At 38.1% G+C, this 19,253-nt stretch overlaps 1 protein-coding gene across 1 annotated transcript in view; it reads right to left on the bottom strand.

Moving 5' to 3' along the window:
• RHOBTB1 (Rho related BTB domain containing 1) overlaps positions 1–12,170 on the bottom strand; it is a gene marked incomplete at its 5' end in the record, with an annotated part of 38,491 nt that extends 26,321 nt beyond the window's left edge. Inside the window, 2 exons of the mRNA XM_084244630.1 lie at positions 11,230–11,333; positions 11,979–12,170. Of these exons, the coding sequence (XP_084100756.1) occupies positions 11,230–11,333; positions 11,979–12,170 (296 nt within the window). The remainder of the gene's footprint in view (positions 1–11,229; positions 11,334–11,978) is intronic.
• Between the last annotated feature and the right edge of the window lie 7,083 nt (positions 12,171–19,253).

Below are 19,253 nucleotides of genomic sequence, written 5' to 3'. Positions count from 1 at the left end.
TGGGAGTGATTAGCATGCGCAACTATTTGTTTCAAGCCCATAACTGCATGTTTTTAGTAGGAAGCAACATTTTAAATCATTCACCCCCCACCCTCCAAAAACGGGAGAAAGGCAATGCACACTCTTAAGTTCTGGAATGTAGTATCAACATCCCACCAGTGCCACCAAATACTAAGATAGATAATACTCAAGTCTTAAAAGTGGATGGTTCTACCATCATAGGGCAAATATCACAGGGAACAATGGCCCCAGGGGAGGGAAGGACACTGGCTATTATTCACTTGATATCCCTTTTTTTTTACTCAGCAATCTATGCTTCCTTTAGTATAGCCTCACACCTTTGTGAAATTATCAGTAAAAGTTGAATATTTGTGAAATTGGGTGAAGCACAAATAATTTATTAAAAAAGTTAAGCCATCTTATTCGAAATCATTTAAATCTTAGTCAATGAAAGCAGGAAGCACTGACATAAAGGCTTGCTTAATAGCAGAAGGTGAAATCGTGATAATAAATTGCCTCCTTACTCTACCTCTCATTCTCATTTCTCTGACTTTCCCTGAATCTCAATGATTGAGGATCTTTCTTCCTACACTGTAAATGCTTTCTCTTAAGAGCAAGACTAGCTATAGATGTAAGAAAACCCCTATATCATCTATAATGCCAGATGGGAGGTCTCTGGGATTAACTTCCCTAGTTCTTCTGAAACAAAACTGCGTAAAAAAGCAAGCTCATTCTACCACAATAAGAAAAGATTTTTATCCAGGCCACTCAGCAATCTTCTTTGACGATAAAGGTGCAAAGACTTGTTAAGTTATTCAAATCAATAAATAATCACTCATTCATTTCTTTCAGAAAAATTAACTGATAACCTACTGTGTACCAGGAACTCTTCTAGACATTGGGGATACAACAGCTAGTTACAGACACAAATTTCTGATCTTGTGCTTATCCTCGTCATGCTTCATTCTAGTGGAGAACAGAGACAATAAGCAAGAAAAATACATAAAATATGCAGTATGCTAGATAGTAATAAGTACCAAATAGGAAATGAAGCAGGAAAGAGAGACAGAAAATAGCTATGAAATGAGTGGTCAATGAGGGTCTCAATGAGGTGACATTTCTGAAAACACCTGAAGGAAATAAGGGAGGTAACAAGATGGTACCTAGAGAGAGAACACTGTGGAAGAAGTGACTATTACAGAGGCCTGAGGCAGGAGCATGCCTGGGATATTGCCCTGAGGGGGAAGAGTAAGCTCAGACAGGCAACAAAGGGGCTGAGGTAGGAAGGCTCTCTCGGCTCTCTCTGGCTCTTACTTTGTCTGAACCGGTAAACCACTAGGAGCTTTTAAGCAAAATGACACGATATAGGTTCAAACAGGAATATCCCGGTGTTACAATGAAAACTGGCAAAATAGTAAATAACATGGCGGGGGATGAGGCGGCAAACAGAAGGAACCAGTAAAGATGGTAATACAGAGAGCTATGGTGGTGACTTTGGCCTTAGAGCAATACAGGTGGTGACAAGTGGCTGAGCTCGCCACATAGGTGGAAGCAGAGCCAATAGGATTTGCTAATGGACCTACCAGACGTGGGATACTGGCAAGAGGAGTCAGTCAGCAAGGGCACCAGAGCTTTTGCCTGGAGCAATTCTTCTTCTCTGTTCCTGGTACTGACATCTTAGTTCAGCCTTTCTAAACTCTGAGTTATAATTATTTATGTTGCTGTCTTTCCCACTAGACTATGAGTGTTATTTTTCATTCCTACTCGTTTTTCTCCTTACTCGTTTCTGTTACTTGTTTTTCTCAAAAGAGGTCCTTGATTGCTTAACAAATTAAAAGGCCTTAAGATACTGGAAGTTAAAAGATACCAACGCAAATATGTCTGCAGACTCGAAGTCTGAAAGAAATGAATTGAGGCCCCAAATAAGTAAAGGGATACATTTAAGTTTTAATAAAAAAATGAAATATTGGGTTATCAGAAAAGTCACGATGCATTTTTGCTAGAAAAAAACATACGTCATGACTTTTCCAACGACCCAATAGAATGTGAGTTATTATATTTCTTTAGACAATTATTGTAGAAAGACAGCCATATAATCTCTCTGAGATGAACCGGTTAATATATTTTTTAATTATCTGAATTTATCTCAAAAATCCATTTACCCCATATAATTGGATATTTTCAAAGCACCATAATAACAGTGGATTAATGATCTCTTCCAGGAATTAAATTATCTCCAGAAGCAAAGGAAATGGTAAAGAAATGAGCAGGTTACTTTTGGGATTATTTCTGGATTAGTTACACAGAATTAAAGCTGAGGGAAGCACCCTCTATTTTACAGACCAATCTTTTTTATAAAAGACAGCAAAAACAAACCAAAAAAAAATCACTAAGATAAAGAGATAGTCAAGATGCTAAATTTAAAAGGGATTGGTAATTTTCTTTATCTTTCTGTGATTTACTATGTCTTTCTGATTATACTTTTGAGGTTGGGGCACAGGCGTTCAGGGGAGAAAATAAAGTGGTATAATAATTGTGGCAATCTTATGAATGGCCAATCTTAAAAATTACTGATAGGATTATTAAGATTCACTAAGAAAAATATCTTTGATTGTGTTCTGTAAACAGTATAAAGTACCAATTATTGTCAAAAGTCACCAGGGATGTATCTTGCACACAGCAGCTAATAAAAATGGCAGAACATTCTCAAGACATCTTTTCCTTTTGACTTGCCAGCTTGTGTCCTTTATTGACAGGCAAATGCTCAAAGATGGTAATAGAATTATCCTCAGAAGACACTGCAGGATTACTCAACAGTCTCTTTCTTCTTATACCACCTAATTTAGAAGGAAAGAATGTATGACCTGAAATACATATGTTCATCAGGAGATTCTAATATAGAAACATCACAAACTGATGTGTTTTCTTCCATGATGAAAAACCAACACATTTATCTATATTTGACCCAATTATTCAAGCTATAAATACAAAAAGGAAAAAGGTAAAGAGAAGACAGATAACACGATATCAATTAATGTATTAGACAATGCACATGTTCCTTTTTCTCTTTACCCATTTCTGTGGTCTTGTTATTCATATTTCTGTGGCATCTTATGGGTCTATCAATGCTTTTCTGGGCTGAACCACAAAGGACTGCCTTTCCCAGCCACATGACCAGTGCTTGGGCAGCAGCCAGCATCCTTCCTGGTCCTGGAACATAAGTGACCCCAGTCATCAATCAAGCCCTGTTCCTATCTCATTTGGCACTGTGACTTCACAAGGACAATTTCATCCTGGGGACAGGACTGCACTGGGCAGAGGAATCCCAGTTCTTCTGATGTTTGTCTTTCGGTTACAGTACAAGATGTACCAGTTCAGAGAAGGAGGGACTGTGTGGGACAGCAGGCCAAAGGGTGGTACAGAAATATTTTCAGTGTGTCAGGTGATTTAACATCACTGCAGTCCTAGGCTTGAAGCATGCTTTTGAATCCAGAAATTTCTACTACATTTTTTTTAATTATTTGCATGCCTTAGCTGAATGTATTTTTGCTGGTTTGGTTTGGATGAGCACAAAACAGTAATAATCCACCTGCAACTGCCTACTTAATTGCCCTCACCTTTGGGCAAATAGATTGTATAGTTATTTTTTAAATGATTATTATAAAGATCTTGGAAATGATACCCAGGGGAGAAATAATGCATAGCTGGAAATGTACAAGCAATTCTGCTTAAGGATACTCATTCACACACAGCATTCCAAACAAAATTTACAAATCTCAAACTGTGGGGAGAAAATGAAAGGAAGCTTTTGAGGTGTGGCTGATTGTACCTCCCTCCCCTTTCTCCTGGTTTCCCAACTCATCTTTTCACTTGCTAATTCACTATGGAGACTATAAGCACAGTGTTTTCCATCTTTATCACTATGACTTATTATCCTTACTATAAAAGTAAAAATATAAAATTCAGCCTAATATAACCCGGAGTTTGTTACAAAGATTTAGGATGTTTACAATGATTTCCTAGCAAATGTGTTAGATGACCCTGGCATGTATGAGATCTATCATTAGATTCATGCACTTATTCAACTAACATTTAATAAGCTCCTACCCTGTATCGGGCACAGGCATAGGAGGCATAGAATAGAAAGAAATATCTTTGTTTGAAAGATACTAGAAATGATAGGATAAGAGGAATAGGAGAATGGGAGAAGATTAAGGACTCAATTTTCAGACAAACAGATCATGACTACATGGCAGATGTGTGCTATGAAAATGTAAAGGAGAGACATTTCACCTGGATTCTAAAGGTAATGGAGAGGATAAGAAGGTGAGGTTTTCTGGGAGTATGTATGCCTGTTCTAAGTATTTAAAACAAGAACGTAAATACTTTAAATACTTATGTAAGGAACGGGTGGAGTAGGGGTGTAACTTCTTTTGGACGTAATGCATGATTGTGGGCCTACAGGCTACAGAGGACACGTAACTATAAATATTTGGTTATTGTGTGGAGCAAGAAATGAGACTGGAAAGGCAGACTAGGACTCAATCCAGAGAAACAAACAGGAGTGGAAGCACACACTTGTCATGGAGCTACCAGCCACATGAGAGGACACACCTGATTGCTCAATTCTGCACCCAACTGCCAGCAAGGGTGACTGAGTACAAAATGGAGATCATTTGTGTGCTCTCAGAAATCACCTCTGTGTTCCATAAAAATTACCTCTCTAGTTCCATAAAGAACCAACTGCAAAAGACAAAAGTGTTACTACTTGAGAATGAAATGGGCAACTTTCATGGAACATGGTGTTCTCTATTTGGCTATCACATTGGGACTTGGTCAAATGTATCTACTTTGAAAAAGATATAAATGTGACCATAGCCACACACCCTGGCCACTCCACTTGGGCTATGATCCATACAGCGGAGGGTTCTCTTTGCAAAACAGGAACCAGCATAATTTAGGGACAATTTGATAGCATCCCATCATAGCTTTGATATTCTAGAACCAACTCATTTCCTATTTTCAGCTGTTAAAGGTCTTGTCCCATTGTCCCCTTAAGTTCATACAAATGATTTATTTTCAGTGAGATCTAACTTAAGTCCTATAAATAATTAAAAGATATATTATCTACCATGCAAATGTCTTCTCATGTAATAAATTCCTTTGAATGTCCATGAAAAGATTTCACTTAAAATTTTTTCTGAGATACAATTGAAATACACTAAACTTTGTTCAGTTTGATTAAATTTTTGACATGTATGCACCCCTGGATATTACTGTCTCAGTCAAGATGGTAAACATTTCCATTACCGCCAAAGTTTCCTTGTGTCTCTTTGTAATTTGTCCCTTCCTCTATTTCCTTTCCCAGGTAAAGCATGATCTTTCCATCACTATAGAATGCATAGCATTTTCTAGACTTTTCTAGAAATGGAATTAATTCTCTCCTTTTCCTAGTCCCCACCCCCTCATTCCCTTCCTTACCTTCACTCAAAAGTCCCTAATTTTCCACAGAGTTCCTCCTTTTTGACTGAGGTTCAGTAAAGAGTATGGTAATCAATCCTTGGCATTGTTTATCAAAGAATGGTCTGAGGACTACCTGCTTTATTATCACCCAGGTATTGGCTAAAATTGCTAATTCACCTTTCCACAGACCTCAACATCAGAATAACAAGAACGCCTAGTATGAGAATAAGTAGTTTTAGTCTAACTTCTTAGGGAATGACAGTTTCTGTCCTTTCGCCTGCTCTTATATCTTTCTACAGCTTTCTATAGCCTGGAAAATTCTTAGTCCTTTATGCCAGGACATAAGGGGCAATAAGTGTCCTAGATACCTTTAAACTACCCATTTAAAAATGTGGATTGTATTACTTTTCCATAAAGTGCATGCATAGCTAACGTTCCTTGTTTTGCTACTCTGGTATAAATTTATGAATGAATTTATGAAGTACATCATCAGGACCAGGACTTGGGTGAGGAGAGTAAAGCACTTGTCTGAGATGCAAAATTTAAAGATGTACCGCAAAACGAAGTAATCCAGATATATAATACTAAAAATAAAAATCAACATTAAGGGGCAAAAATTTCTATGAACAACAAACTATTAAAATTTGAAATAAAGTTAGTGCTGTACTGAACCTGAGGGCAAGAAAAAAATCATTGATAGTGACCCTGCCATTTAAATATTATTATTTATATTTTATGACCAAGGTATATGCCTCACTTGCTCCACCCTAATCCTGGCATGGTGTACCTCCATGTGATAGATATCATGGTCCAATAGCTGTCTGCCTTCCTGAAATTATTAGAATGCTACTTCTGGCCCAGTATTTAGAATGTGCTATGGACAAGAAGAGATAATTCAAAATATTCTAGATACAATAGTTGTTTCTTACCTTCCCCCTTTGCAATAAGCTGCAAGTACAGTCAATCCCAGACAAAGACATAAACATCAGTCACTCACAGTCTTGAATTTTTAAAAGGGCCTCAACCAGGCATTCAAAATGGGCTGTATTCATTGTGTATCTGATTACATTTTACTTCAATGTGAAACCAGACCCATCTTAGCCAGACAGGATCATGACTCCAATTAATGTTATCATTTCAAACATGTACCTTACTTCTCATAAGAGTTAGCAACATTTTGGAAAATCAGTGTGTAAGAATAATTATGTAATAAATGGGTTATACCTGGAAGGAAAATGCCCAGAAACTATGTAAGGACACTAACAATGGTTCTGTAGGTTTAAGCTACATTTGGAGAGAAAGTATAATAAACCCCATATAATATACCCCAAATTCCCACTCACTCACAAAAAGTTTGCTTGGTTAGCATTTTGATTGAAAGTGAAAGGATTCATGTTTAGCTATGTATGGATTTATGCAAAAGATTATTTGCTATGTACTAAAGAACTTAAGAGGAACAATGGAATTATTTGAGTAGATGATAGTGAATGCAGGTCATCCATGTCCACATAGAATAGTGTGAGAAATAGACCGATCCAGGAATAAATTTAAAGTATGTTTGTTATCATCCAACATCATCAGTCATCATAGACTGGTGGAGTGGGAAGATACATGTTTTGGAGTCAAACAGGATTAACAGGAAAAGTCCAGTTTTACTCATTCTTAGTTGTCTGACCTTGGCCACTTCTGTGTCCGTTTGCTCAATTGTGAAATGAGCCTATTCTGCAGGGTGACCACAAGCATGAAGTGGGACAAGATACATAAAATACTCAGCACAGGTCTGGCTCATGAGAAGCCTTAATTAAGTCATAGCTTCTGTCACCACCACCTCCTACACCATACGCTTTATTAAATGTTTGAAGGTTATCTGACTAAGGTAGATCAATTATGAGGAATATCAAGGAATGGAAACAATATCATTTGAAATTATCTATGTGTAGTGTGACTACAGGAAATGGGCTCTGGGGCTTAGATGTCCTGTTGAGGGTACAGACCATCATACTTCTCTATTTTTAGTGCCAGGGACCTAAATGTGATCATTTCAGTCTTATATAATTTCAGGGAAAAACTTTTGAGTTGAGTGGTATCTCTTTATTTTTTTTTTTTCCAACTTCTGACTGAGTCTGTCACCACTTATGTTATTTTGAAAATTTTTTTTAAATAATAAATTTTATTTTTATATTCCCCATATAATTGCAACCCCCCCCATTCTGACCCCAATCCCTCCCCTCCCGCCCCCCACCCCCCAAAAAGTGTCTCTGGTTCATAGTTTTTTGTTGGGGTGGTATCTCTTTAAAAGAGGTTCCTTCCTCACCAAAAAAGAGCAGCTGATTACAGTCATGGTTACTATGTACAGTTTGTTCTTGACATTTTAAAAGACCCAGAAAAGAGATTCAAAAGTTCATCCAAAAGTGGATAGAAGGTAGGTGGAGAGAAGAAAGGCTACAAGTGAGCTGGAGTCACTCACTTCAGATGAGAGGGCTTGATAGATTTCAAATGTGTTAAGTGTTATGGTGCTAATGCTACTTTGCTATTTTTCATCTCCATCAAACAGAAGGACTCCTTTTAATACTTTTTCCTGGATGTATGATTTTCCATCTAACAAAAAAAGGGGCAAATAGATGACCCTTTGAGATCTCTCCTAGTTCTAAGACTTTGCACAAAAATGAAAGAGAAAACACACACCCAGCTCATTCAGGTGGGGTGGTTTTCATTTACATCGATGTAAAGTGAGGTTGAGGTAGTCTGCTCCAGTGGAAAGAGTGATGTCCCAGCATTAGGCAGAACTGGGTCTGCCTCTGAAACTCACTGTTGGCCAATCTATGGTAGTAAAGGAACTCAATACTATTCAACTGTAGCATGGAGATAAACTCTTCTTCCTAGCATTCCTGAATAGTTGAACCAAACTAATGTTGTCAAAGCACCTAATATTCTAGCCTTTGATATATTGGAGGGAATTTTGTAATTAGCTAAAAAATGGGTTGAATAGTTGCTTTTAAATTATAAAGAACACAGTGACATTCTGGTTAGAGTTATACAAAGCTAAGAAAATTGCAAATTCTGGTTAGTGGACAGGCACCACCTTGGTCCACAGGATCCACTCTGCAAACTAGAGTTTGTTCATACCAAAGAATGTTTGAGGGGGCAACTTATTAATTACCCTGGTGCTAAGAAGCACAGTAAACTTAAGGCGAGGTCTGAGGCATCTGCTATGAACCTGGTTTCTCTCACTGTTTTCACAAGAATCAAATGAATTATTTTTAAAAGGTTCCAAATATATTTCCAAATATAAGGAATATATCACATCCCACTGACTTGTAATTCATGCCAAGTATAGTAAAAACATCAGTCAAACAACAGGTTTGCCAATAACTTATTTTCAGAAACTGTAATTAAGATTTTTTTTTCACGAATGACATGAAGCTAAAAATGGAAGTCATAAAGAAATTAAACAGCTCTCACACAGCAATAAATTGTTCTATAATGACAAAAAGAAACTCCTGCTACTATCAAACTTGTCCACAAAGATATATATTTTTGGTGCGACACACAATACGATATTCTGTATTTAGTGTTTATAGAAAGATGCTAGGGTCCAAGACAGAACAGCTCTGGTTTTTGTTCTTTACCCGTGGTGGGAGCCCGGGCAGGATGCCTGGAGGCTGTGGAGAATCGGAAAAGACAGAGGAAATACAAGACACAAACATGCACATGATGTGAGGCTAGGAGACTCATCCAGAAACACGGGAGTGTTTCCTGAAACCCCTCTGTGCTGCTCAGACTTGGCTTGGAAAGAATGTCCTGTTTCCATCTAAAGGGGGAACAGGTTGCCGTAGATAGAACCAAACATTAGAGACTGGCGAGTAGAACAATGCCCTTTGAACTGATGGAGTCACATGAAAGAGCAGCTTATTTTTGTTGGGAGTGAACAAGCACAGGCATGACACGTTGCAAAATGACCCCAGATCTGTCAGGTTGCTGGAAGAGGCCCAGGGTAGATTCCTGTCAATATCAGATCTATGAAGGTCACTGCACCATTAAATCCATCCTATACAGGAATCTCACATGATAATGAAGCAGCCCTTGTGTTACCACAATAAAAGTTTTACATTGTGGGATCAAGTTAAAATTAATTATTTCAAAAGGTCAATTTCAAGTGGCAACAGACCACTAAGATGCTGAAATGTGGTCTCTAGAAACTCAACCCAAATATCTTAGTAAGTTTATCTTTTGGCCCATCTTTTTCTGGACTCCTTTTTAGAAGTGAGAGTGCAAAATGCCCTTTTGAAATGTATTCTACCTCTCCTTACTTTGCTTTAAATCATCACTTTATGAAGCTTCCTTTAAACCACAGAAATTGTAAATATGACTGCGCAGTCCTTACAGGCAGGTTCACATATTATTACTATTTTTGTGTGTGTGGAAAAATTGAACCAAAGAGAAGACCAGAATGGCAACTAAAGATAGGAATCAAGGACATCACGGTAAGAGAAAATAGAACTAGAGAGGGAGTTCAGAAGAAAAGTGTCCATGAATCTGGGTATTAAGCTCAAGAGTTCTTTTAACATTAAAATCAATATGGACATATGGAAAGTTCTCTTTCTGGGATCCTCTCAACAAACTGGCCTAAATCACAGATTCTTTCAGTGTGTAAACTACTCAGGGATTGGGTAAAACCTTTCAGCAGTTTATTCAGTATTTTAGACCATTTGAATAAACACCAGTAAGTTTGTTCAGAGGCTTAATAGAGCTACTGGCTTGAAGAAATAGAGGTACTTTAGAAACACTTATCTCACTAAGTGTTAGAAATACTTACCAAGAAGTAACTCATGTATTTGGATTATCTAACTAATCCAATCCTGTGAGGTAACATGATGTTTGATGTGTACAAAGGACAACTGATCTATGAGGCTTTAATTCTAAACTTAAAATGAAATGTGTTAATTTACAGTTAAGGGGTTAAAAAAATAAATCTTTTTATCTGAATTTTGATAGCTATACCACATTCACCGACACTTTAATTTATGGTGATAAGAAGTTGTTAAATATTTTAAGGCACTTTGAGCATGTTCTACTCATATTAATGCCCTTCAAACTTTAATCTTTTCTTTACTGGATTTTTTTTCTTCTTTGGTTTAAATGGAAAATAGACATTAGCACTTCAGTTCATTTTGGAAAGGCACTTTGTAAAGTACCTTTGTACTTTGTAAAGACTTCAGAGATATTTTTCTTTCTTTTTAAAACGCAACCTTAAAATGAAAACAATAGACTTTTTGGATAACAAAGCTGAGAGCAAATAACATCAGACTCTGCTAATATGGTCATGAAAAGACCAACAGATCTTCTGAAGTGAGGTGACCAAGTGCTAAAACAACTTAAAATATTCTAACGGAAGTCAAATAAAGTATTACTTAGGAAAACAGCAATCAAAGCAGCCCAAGGTGGAGGGCACAACAGAATTCTTCTGCAGAAAATGTCACAGTTTAAGTAGCACTGGTTGTTTTAAATAAAATACTTCCTGGGAGAAGCCAAGTGATGAGGCAGACAACTTTTCTTGACATCAGGAAACAATGTTCTGTTTTTATGGTTTTTACTTTTCTTTTCTTTTTTTAGATACAGTGCAGAACACAACACTTTTCAAGGCCGTATGATGTGGTTTTTTTTTTTTTTTTGTTTGTTTGTTTATTTTTGGTTTATGACGCAGCTGCAGGGTTTGGAAAGGAAACTGCACTCAAGTTCAACCGCACCACACTCATCTGGGTTTACCTGCCATATGCAAAACGCCTGTCTTTGTGATGATCACCAAAAGTATCCCAAAGCCTGAGAGAAACACTCACTTCATCAACAACATCCCGGGAACGCTCCAAGACCTGCAGGAGACACATTTATGCTCAGTATCAATCAGAGGCTCCCCCAGAGAGGGATATTGGGGTTGGACCCCTCAAGGCCCATTTGATTCTCTTGTACTTTGCCTCCTTATTCCCTCTAATGGGACTTAAGTGAAGTTCTAAGTCTCTTCCTGGAGTCACATGACTCGTGTCTTCCTCATTCAGGATACCAGAGCCATACTCCCAAGCGTGCATTTTGTTTTTGTTTTCTCTCATGGCACTAAAATGGTTAGCTTTTGTCTTAAATGCAAAAATCATTCCTGTTCCCCACTCTTCCCCATCCCACCTCTATCCCCATTTTTTAAAATCAGAGTGGCAATAGTGAGGATATGTCTTTAGGATTTTTTTTAAAGATTTATTTTATTTATTTATGTATACAAGAACTGGGGTGTATGCCAGAGGTGGGGGGTGGTGACAGGATTCACCAGAGACAGAGTGGGGAGCAGAAAAGGTGATCTACTGAGATATAATGCTGAGGGGAGCAGCAGGAGAGACAGGGGAGGTTAGCTCCCTGGCTGGGGATCCAACTGCAGTGGCTGGTGATAGCTTGATAGAGCTGAGTCTTTAACCCTTGCGCCACCAGGGAGGCCCGCCTTTAAGATCTTAAAGAAACATCATACATCTTACCTCCTGACAGACCCGGTACTGGTCAATTGCCCACACAGTTGGTACGTGTGTGGCCAGCAGCTGATACTGTGTCAGCGTGGTGTTACATGCTCTGGCACAGATCAGGCGAGTCTTCCCCACAGCGTTGTCTCCCACAACAACACACTTGATGGTTTCAACGTTGGGCCTTTCGTAGTCCATGTCAGTGTCCATTTATAAAACTCTGCAGTAAGAGAGTGCATAGCATGTTATGAGGACCCAGGCTTTCTAGAGCAACCAGAGACATGAGGAGTTCGGGCAGTCTTCTCTTTGGTTTAGGCACTTCATTGGGGTTGCTCAAACATAAGCAAGAAGTTTGAAAGCTCATACCATGCCTAACCGAAACTTAAGCATTCTTTTTATATCTCACACAAATATAAAAACACCAGACTGTTATTCTGACCCCAAACAGCTTTCTGGTTAACATGTTATTTTCTCTTTGGTTTTCTCTAAACACAACCTGCCTACAGAGCCATCAGGCGAGTGGGGATTGCTGACACACACATCACTCACAAGCTTCTTGTGCTGAACCACGAAAGGGACCCATCGCTTACAGGTCTAAACTCAGATACTGAGGGATATGCTACCCTGACAATAGTGGTGTCCACATCATCACAGACTTCTAGTGACCAACTATCTTTTGTTAAAAAGATGTTTTCTATAAGTTCTAAACTATAACGATGACTGAGAGGAGAATCAAAGTACTCCCAATGTTAAAGAAGAGTATACTGCATTCTGAATTTTGATACATAGATAACATGAATGTATGCTTATTTACTCATTCATTTATTTTTATTAACCAAATAAATTCATTAAAAAAATATTCTCAAGTGAGGCACCACAAAGCAAGATTTGAAACTTTCTCTTCCTCTTTGTATTTTCATCAAGAAGTCTGGAGCATATGGTAAAGAATGCTCTTTCTAAGATAAGGGCTACTCTGGAATTTTCCTGAAACCATAAAAAAAAAAAAAAGAAAAGGTTGAATGAGAGTGGCTGAGTGAGGGAAAGGGAAAGCACTGCTTCCCCAGGGGAGGAATCTCCTCAGGCTTCAGAGCAGTCTGCTTCCAGCAGCAGCCGATGGGTGGCCGACCAAGTGAGATTTTCAGATTTTAATGTATTGTAATTGTTCTTTGATGAAGATGAAAAAACAGGTTAGATGGTCATATTTTAAATAATTGATAATGGTTTTAACAACTGTGGCATAGAAACTATTTAGATTAAGGCTAATATATTCCTGGAAATCAATAAGTATTTTCTCAAAAAAGATTTGAGAAAAATGATAATTTGGATAACGAGGTTAAGGGTATGTATAGAGGCAAAAAGATAAGGAAGACTATTAAGAAGAATGTTTTTTCTTAGTTAGAAACATCTGAACAAGGATTTGTCTCCTATAACACTCATAGGAGGTGTTAAACCCCAGACTGGAGGGCTACTTGGCAGGAGTGGAGTGAAGTGATTCAAGGAACAGATGTGTGGTGAGGTTAGAATGTGATCCTATACCGTGGAGAAGCTTAAAATAGACAGAACCTGTCCTCACCTGGAAAGGCTGATCCGGAAGGTCCTTGGTAGGGAAAGAGAATCATAAGTAAAATCTACAATGCTATTGATCAGTCAGGTGTGGTGACTTCTAAAATTAACCTCTTCAAAATTTAGCCTGAAAGTTCTGTGGTTTTATTAATGCCTTATTTAATAGTATAATGTGGCAAAAGAATGTCTTTGGTATTAGATCATAGATTTTTCAAATACCCATTGGAGAACATTTGGCAAAATGTGGAGACATTTCAGTTGTCACAATGGGTGTGTATGTGTGGCGGGGTTGGGGGGTGGGTTTGTTCCTGGCTTCTAATAAGCAGAGGGCAGAAATGCAGTTAATCCTATTACTAAGATCAGAACAGGCCCCACAACAAAGAATTCTCCACATCATAGCGTCAAAGGCAAGAAGCCCTGCCTTAGATGGACATAACGTTCCCTAATTTCCTGTCATTTAACTTTGGGCAAGTTATTTGCACTTAATGATTTTCAGTTTCCTCATCTGCCCAGGAGAAATTGTAATACCATCTCCTAATATTGTTGTGAGGATGAGGGAAACTGATGTTTTATGTGCAGTACCTGACACACTGATGGCTTCAAAAATTATAATCATGGTGCTGAAGATGGATCTATTTAGATGGCAAAACTGAGGCAGGTAGAAGGTCAGAATTACATGCAAAACCATAAACTTAAAAATAACAAGCACCGATAAGAAAGATACAATTTAGTGGAGGAAATAAAGGTGATTCATTGAAAACTGAGGAACACAGAAGCAAGGTGGAGCCACAGTTGACTTTATGCAATGAGGGCAGAAAAGGTTCTGGGTGGGGAGGGGAGAGGAGAGCATGTCATAGTTACCTAAAGGATAACAGAGTTCGAAAGGTAGGTTAAAAATATTTTTATGGGACATTTCTAGATTCTAGAAAAAAAATGGTAACACTTCTTAACAGTCCATGACAAGTTTTCGGTGATATTACCATGGGATAATGTGTGAAAAAGACAGGTTTCATAACTCTGGAACCTGAGGAATATTATTTTGAATTTCCTGCGTGGTGGAGAACCTTACTTATTTTGAGAGTAAATTTTATTTAAATTTTTTAGATAGGCAGAAATCACAGGAGCCAATCCCTAAAACTTGGTGGAATGTTTGGGATATGACAGAGAAAAACAAAGAGTTGGTTTTCTTGACTTGCAAACTAGCTTTAATAGCAGTTCTCAAAGAGGAATCTCCCAAATAATTTGAGTCATGGCAGTATTGGTGGTATAGTTGTATACCTTTAGAGAAGCTTTAGAGAAGACTACTTTGATGGGGGCAGAAGCCCTGCTAGCTTTATATTAAGGCTATGATTACAAAAGCTATCATTTCTTATTTATAGATATATCTCATGCATAAGCACAGTTCCAGAAAGGATTTCTGTGTCAAAGGTAAGAATTACATTCATGAGTCCTCTTATCTCTAGTAAGCTGCTCAAAACTGAAGTGACTGCAAAAGTGTTGAGCTTTGTGCAAAAAGGACAACATGCAAGGAAATAAAAGGCAGGGCAAAATTAGATGTTTATAGTTCAGGTCACTCATTTTAGACATGGAATTTTCAGGAGCTGTTTGCTGAATTTCCTTTTTTTGCGGGGGAGTGGATAGAAATTTATTTTGTAGCAATCTAGAAGGCATTTTAAGAATAAGAAGTCATAGCCAACGATGGAAATGCATGTTACATTTGTATTGTAAACCATTTTTCTTCTGTTACATATAAACAAATAAACATTAAATTATAGTAGTAATTATAAAAATATGCAATTTAATCCTTCTTGTTATGAGCCTTAATTTATCCATATTTTGTACTCTTCTGGGTGAATGAGCTCTTAGGACCATCTGGATAATGACTCTATGCTTTTTGATTTTTATTTACCTAGAATGAGAGTAATGGATATTACTCATTTAACACTGTTCAAATTTTACCATCATAAATCCTGCTGATCTATGGGAAAATCCATTTGCCTTTAGATACATATCTGAAGAAGAACTTCATTTCATACTTTCACTGAATCCTCAAGTTACTGAGTCTGAGGGTTTAAAATACTGAAGAATCTCTCTACGTACTCTGGAAGTCAGAAGTGGTCATTGAAACTGACAAGTGAGCAAAATAATATGGAGGTTGGGAATTAAAGGACTTGGTGAGAAGTTCTGAGTGCCAGTGTCTACCAGCTACAAGGCTAATTTATGGTGATGATCTCCTGGCTACCAAATTAGCCCATCTGGCTTGGTTACCTCCATATCTGCCTCTGCATTTATTACTGTCACCTACTGGATTAGAGGTCACTCCTCCACATTCACCACCAAGTCAGCCTTCTTGTAGTGTCCACATGATGAATCATCTCACACCCTAGACTCATAGTTTCTTTACCTCTTCAATACCAGTGGTCTTTGTCATACTCAAATTATTCCTACTTCTTGATCAGGTGGTGGATATTTGGTACTCAGAAACATTTTAGCCATGAAACATCAGAATTTCAAAAACTTACTCTCAGAACAAAAACTCCTGTCCTCATAGCCTGTGCTAGATGAAATTTGGCTGCTTCAGCAGCTCCCAGCAGGGGATGAAATCTATTCCCTCCTCCTTATTTTGAGCTAGGCTTGTGACTGCTTGACCCAATTCAAAAGATCGTGGTGGAGGTGATGCTGTATGAGTTCTGGAGTCAAAGCTACCAGAGGGCCTATGTTTCTACCTTCATGCTTGGAATGCAGTCCTAGGCTGTCATCTAAGGGAGTTGGCTTGGCCTAGCAAAATATGTGAATTTACAGTGAGTACAACCAAGGTGGCACTGCCAGTGGCCATCACCGTTGCCACATAATGTGAGCCCATCTTGGATCTTTTAGTCCAGCCAAGTTTCTAACTGAATGTACCTATACGAGTGAGCCCAGTGAAGGAATCACCTAACCAACCTATAGAAACATGAAAAATAACAAATCATTGTTTTAAGCCACCAAGTTTTGGAGTGGTTTGTTATGTTGTAATAGCTGGCAAACATAATATCTTAGGAAAATCACAAGAATCTTGATGCCTCCATTTAAATAAAATCAAATTATTTGCCCTGTTTCTGTAGATGAGCTTTTCCACCCAGAATTGATGGATCATGCCAAATTTTCCCCTCATTATCACTCTCAACTTTTGTACAACATGTTTGGTAGGTAGAATAATGGTCTATCACAGAGGTTCACATTCCAATCTCTGGGATCTGTAAATATGTTCTGTTATATGCCATGGGAAATGGGCAGCAGATGGAATTAAGGTTGCTAATCAGCTGACTTTACTACAAGGAGATTATCCTGAACTATCTGGAGAGAAGCATGAAATCACAAGGGTCCTTTAATTGTGGAATAAGGAGAGAGAACGGAGTCTGAGTCAAAGAGAAATATAAACATGCTATATTGCCTGGCTTTGAAGATAGAAGAAAGGACCCAAAGCCAAAGAATGCAGGTGACCTGTGGAACGTGGGAAAGGTAAGGATATAGATCTTCCCCTACGGCTTCCTGATGGAACATTCCTGCCAGCACCTTGATTTTAGCCCAGTGAGAACCATTTCAGACTTCTGACCTTCACAACTATAAGATAACAAATGTGCTGGTTTAAGTCATTAAATTTTTGGTAACTTGTTTACAGCAGCAATAGGAAACTAAAGCAACATGCTTTAACCACATAAAATAGCTTTGCAGACTCTGAATGTTGTTTGCTGCCTTGGCATCTTTACAAATACCATTCCTTCTGCAACCCTCTACTGTTCCTTATCTGTCTAGCAATTTCTCCTAGTTTTTAAAAACCTTGTTTCATATATTAACTCATCTAAAAGCTTTCCTAACTTCCTTGATGCTCCACTGATGAGTCAACTTTCTCCTCTGTGCAAATAAATGATTCTGGGAGAAGCAATCACAAACACAGACACACATTCTCACACTCACTCATTTTTTTTCTATATTAGAAAGTCATTGAATGGTGATGTTGAGTTTTTAATATTCTTCTCTGTGGTTACACCTTGAAAGTACCCCTCTCATGCACTTAATGAATCATCAAGTGTTTCTAGGGTATCACTATGTGCTGAAGTATTTAAAATATATGAGTACACAATGCCCCTCTATGTTACAGCTTTCTCTGACTATTCACTCAGGTCCAACAGTCTCCAAATTTAGCTGTGACTGTCTTACGCTCAACCATGGCAAAACAGTGACAGAGCCAAATGTGACCTCAGCTGCCCTGTTCTCTTCTTTAAATCATTCCCCTTCCCATGATGACACCACACCCCCACCTTCGGTCCATGAGATGATAACCTTCATCGTGTTCCATCACTCTCTTATGAAACAGGTTCTTGGGAAGTGCCAGGCACATTTACTCCCTCAATCACACTACATGTCAGATTCTTGTTTCCATAATTCAGTAATTCAGGGGCACTGTTGTTGATTCAACTGAAGATACCCCTGCTTGCTCCATAGAGGTGCACTTTAGTATTACCACCACTATCTGAACTCAGGTGAGAGTACTGTTCTCTTCTCACATTAGAAATTCAAAAATTAGGGAGAGTGGCCAGGGAAAAGTTTATATTTATCTCAGACACCTCACTTGACATCTCTTAATTGTTCCACATCATCCTACCATCAGAATGTGCTGCCTCTTATCATCCTTTTTGCTATGTCTCTTGTTACATTTGCTATTTCAATCAAGGCATGTTGAGCAGTCTGCTTAAAGGCAAAATCTAAGGCCCATAGAGGCCTTTGTAATTTTAGCTTCCTTTAGCTGTGCATAAACAGTTTGAACAATACTATTGCAGAGTTTATGTTTTCTTGTCCCTTAGGAAAGCATATATCTTCACTTTAAGAAATAATTTAATTTGTTCATTAAAAACATATGAGTGGAACACATTTTAGAGTATTTGAAGAGTTAGCTCCAAAAGAAAACCAGAATTTTATGTTATTTACAAAAACAAAAGGGAAGTGTTAAGAGTTGCATAATAACTATAGCCAACAGCCAAATTGCAACTGTGCAGATTTCATTATCCTGAGCTCTTAATCACCAGTCCAAGGCAGGCAGGAGCTGCTTCCTGCATAATATAGACATCTCAGCTGGAATGCAGAACGGGTCCAGAGCTGGGAGAGACGGTAAGGGCTGGGCAGGGCTGGGCTTCCCGAAATCAAAACTTCATATAAATACATCTCCAGGATAAAATTGCCTTTCAGCAATTAAATCAACAACATCTTTGTAACAGAAAGTTTTGATTTAAAAAAAAAAAAAGGAGAGAGAAGAGATTAAGTAACAGGAATGGCACTGCAAAGAAGTCCAGAAATACACATAATAGGAGGTGCTTTTTGAAAACATCCGCTCACATCTTCACCAGAACCCTTTGATAATGGAGATCAACTACACAAGATCATGCTATTTTTTTTTTTAAACTCGGTGTCGGGGTGGGGGAGATGAACTATGATTAGAGATAAACTTCCTCTTCTCTCTTTCTACCACCCTTATAAATGCTTCCCTCCCCCCATCAAAAAAAAAAAAAAGGCAGATCAAAAAATGACTTGAAAGTTGCATACAAATTCCAGGGTAGATTTCGAAACCACATTCTAGAAACATTACTGGCCTACTTTAGTCTACAAATATGTCATGTAGCCTCTCCTTTGACAATTCTGTTTGCATTACTACTTCTGCTCAAAGCCTTTCTCATGCTCCTAGTCCACCCCCCT

Source organism: Talpa europaea, assembly GCF_964194135.1.
Source record: "Talpa europaea genome assembly, chromosome: 10".
Lineage (NCBI taxonomy): Eukaryota > Metazoa > Chordata > Mammalia > Eulipotyphla > Talpidae > Talpa > Talpa europaea.
Note: the sequence above shows the minus strand (reverse complement) of the source record. Positions and strands in the feature narration are given on the sequence as shown.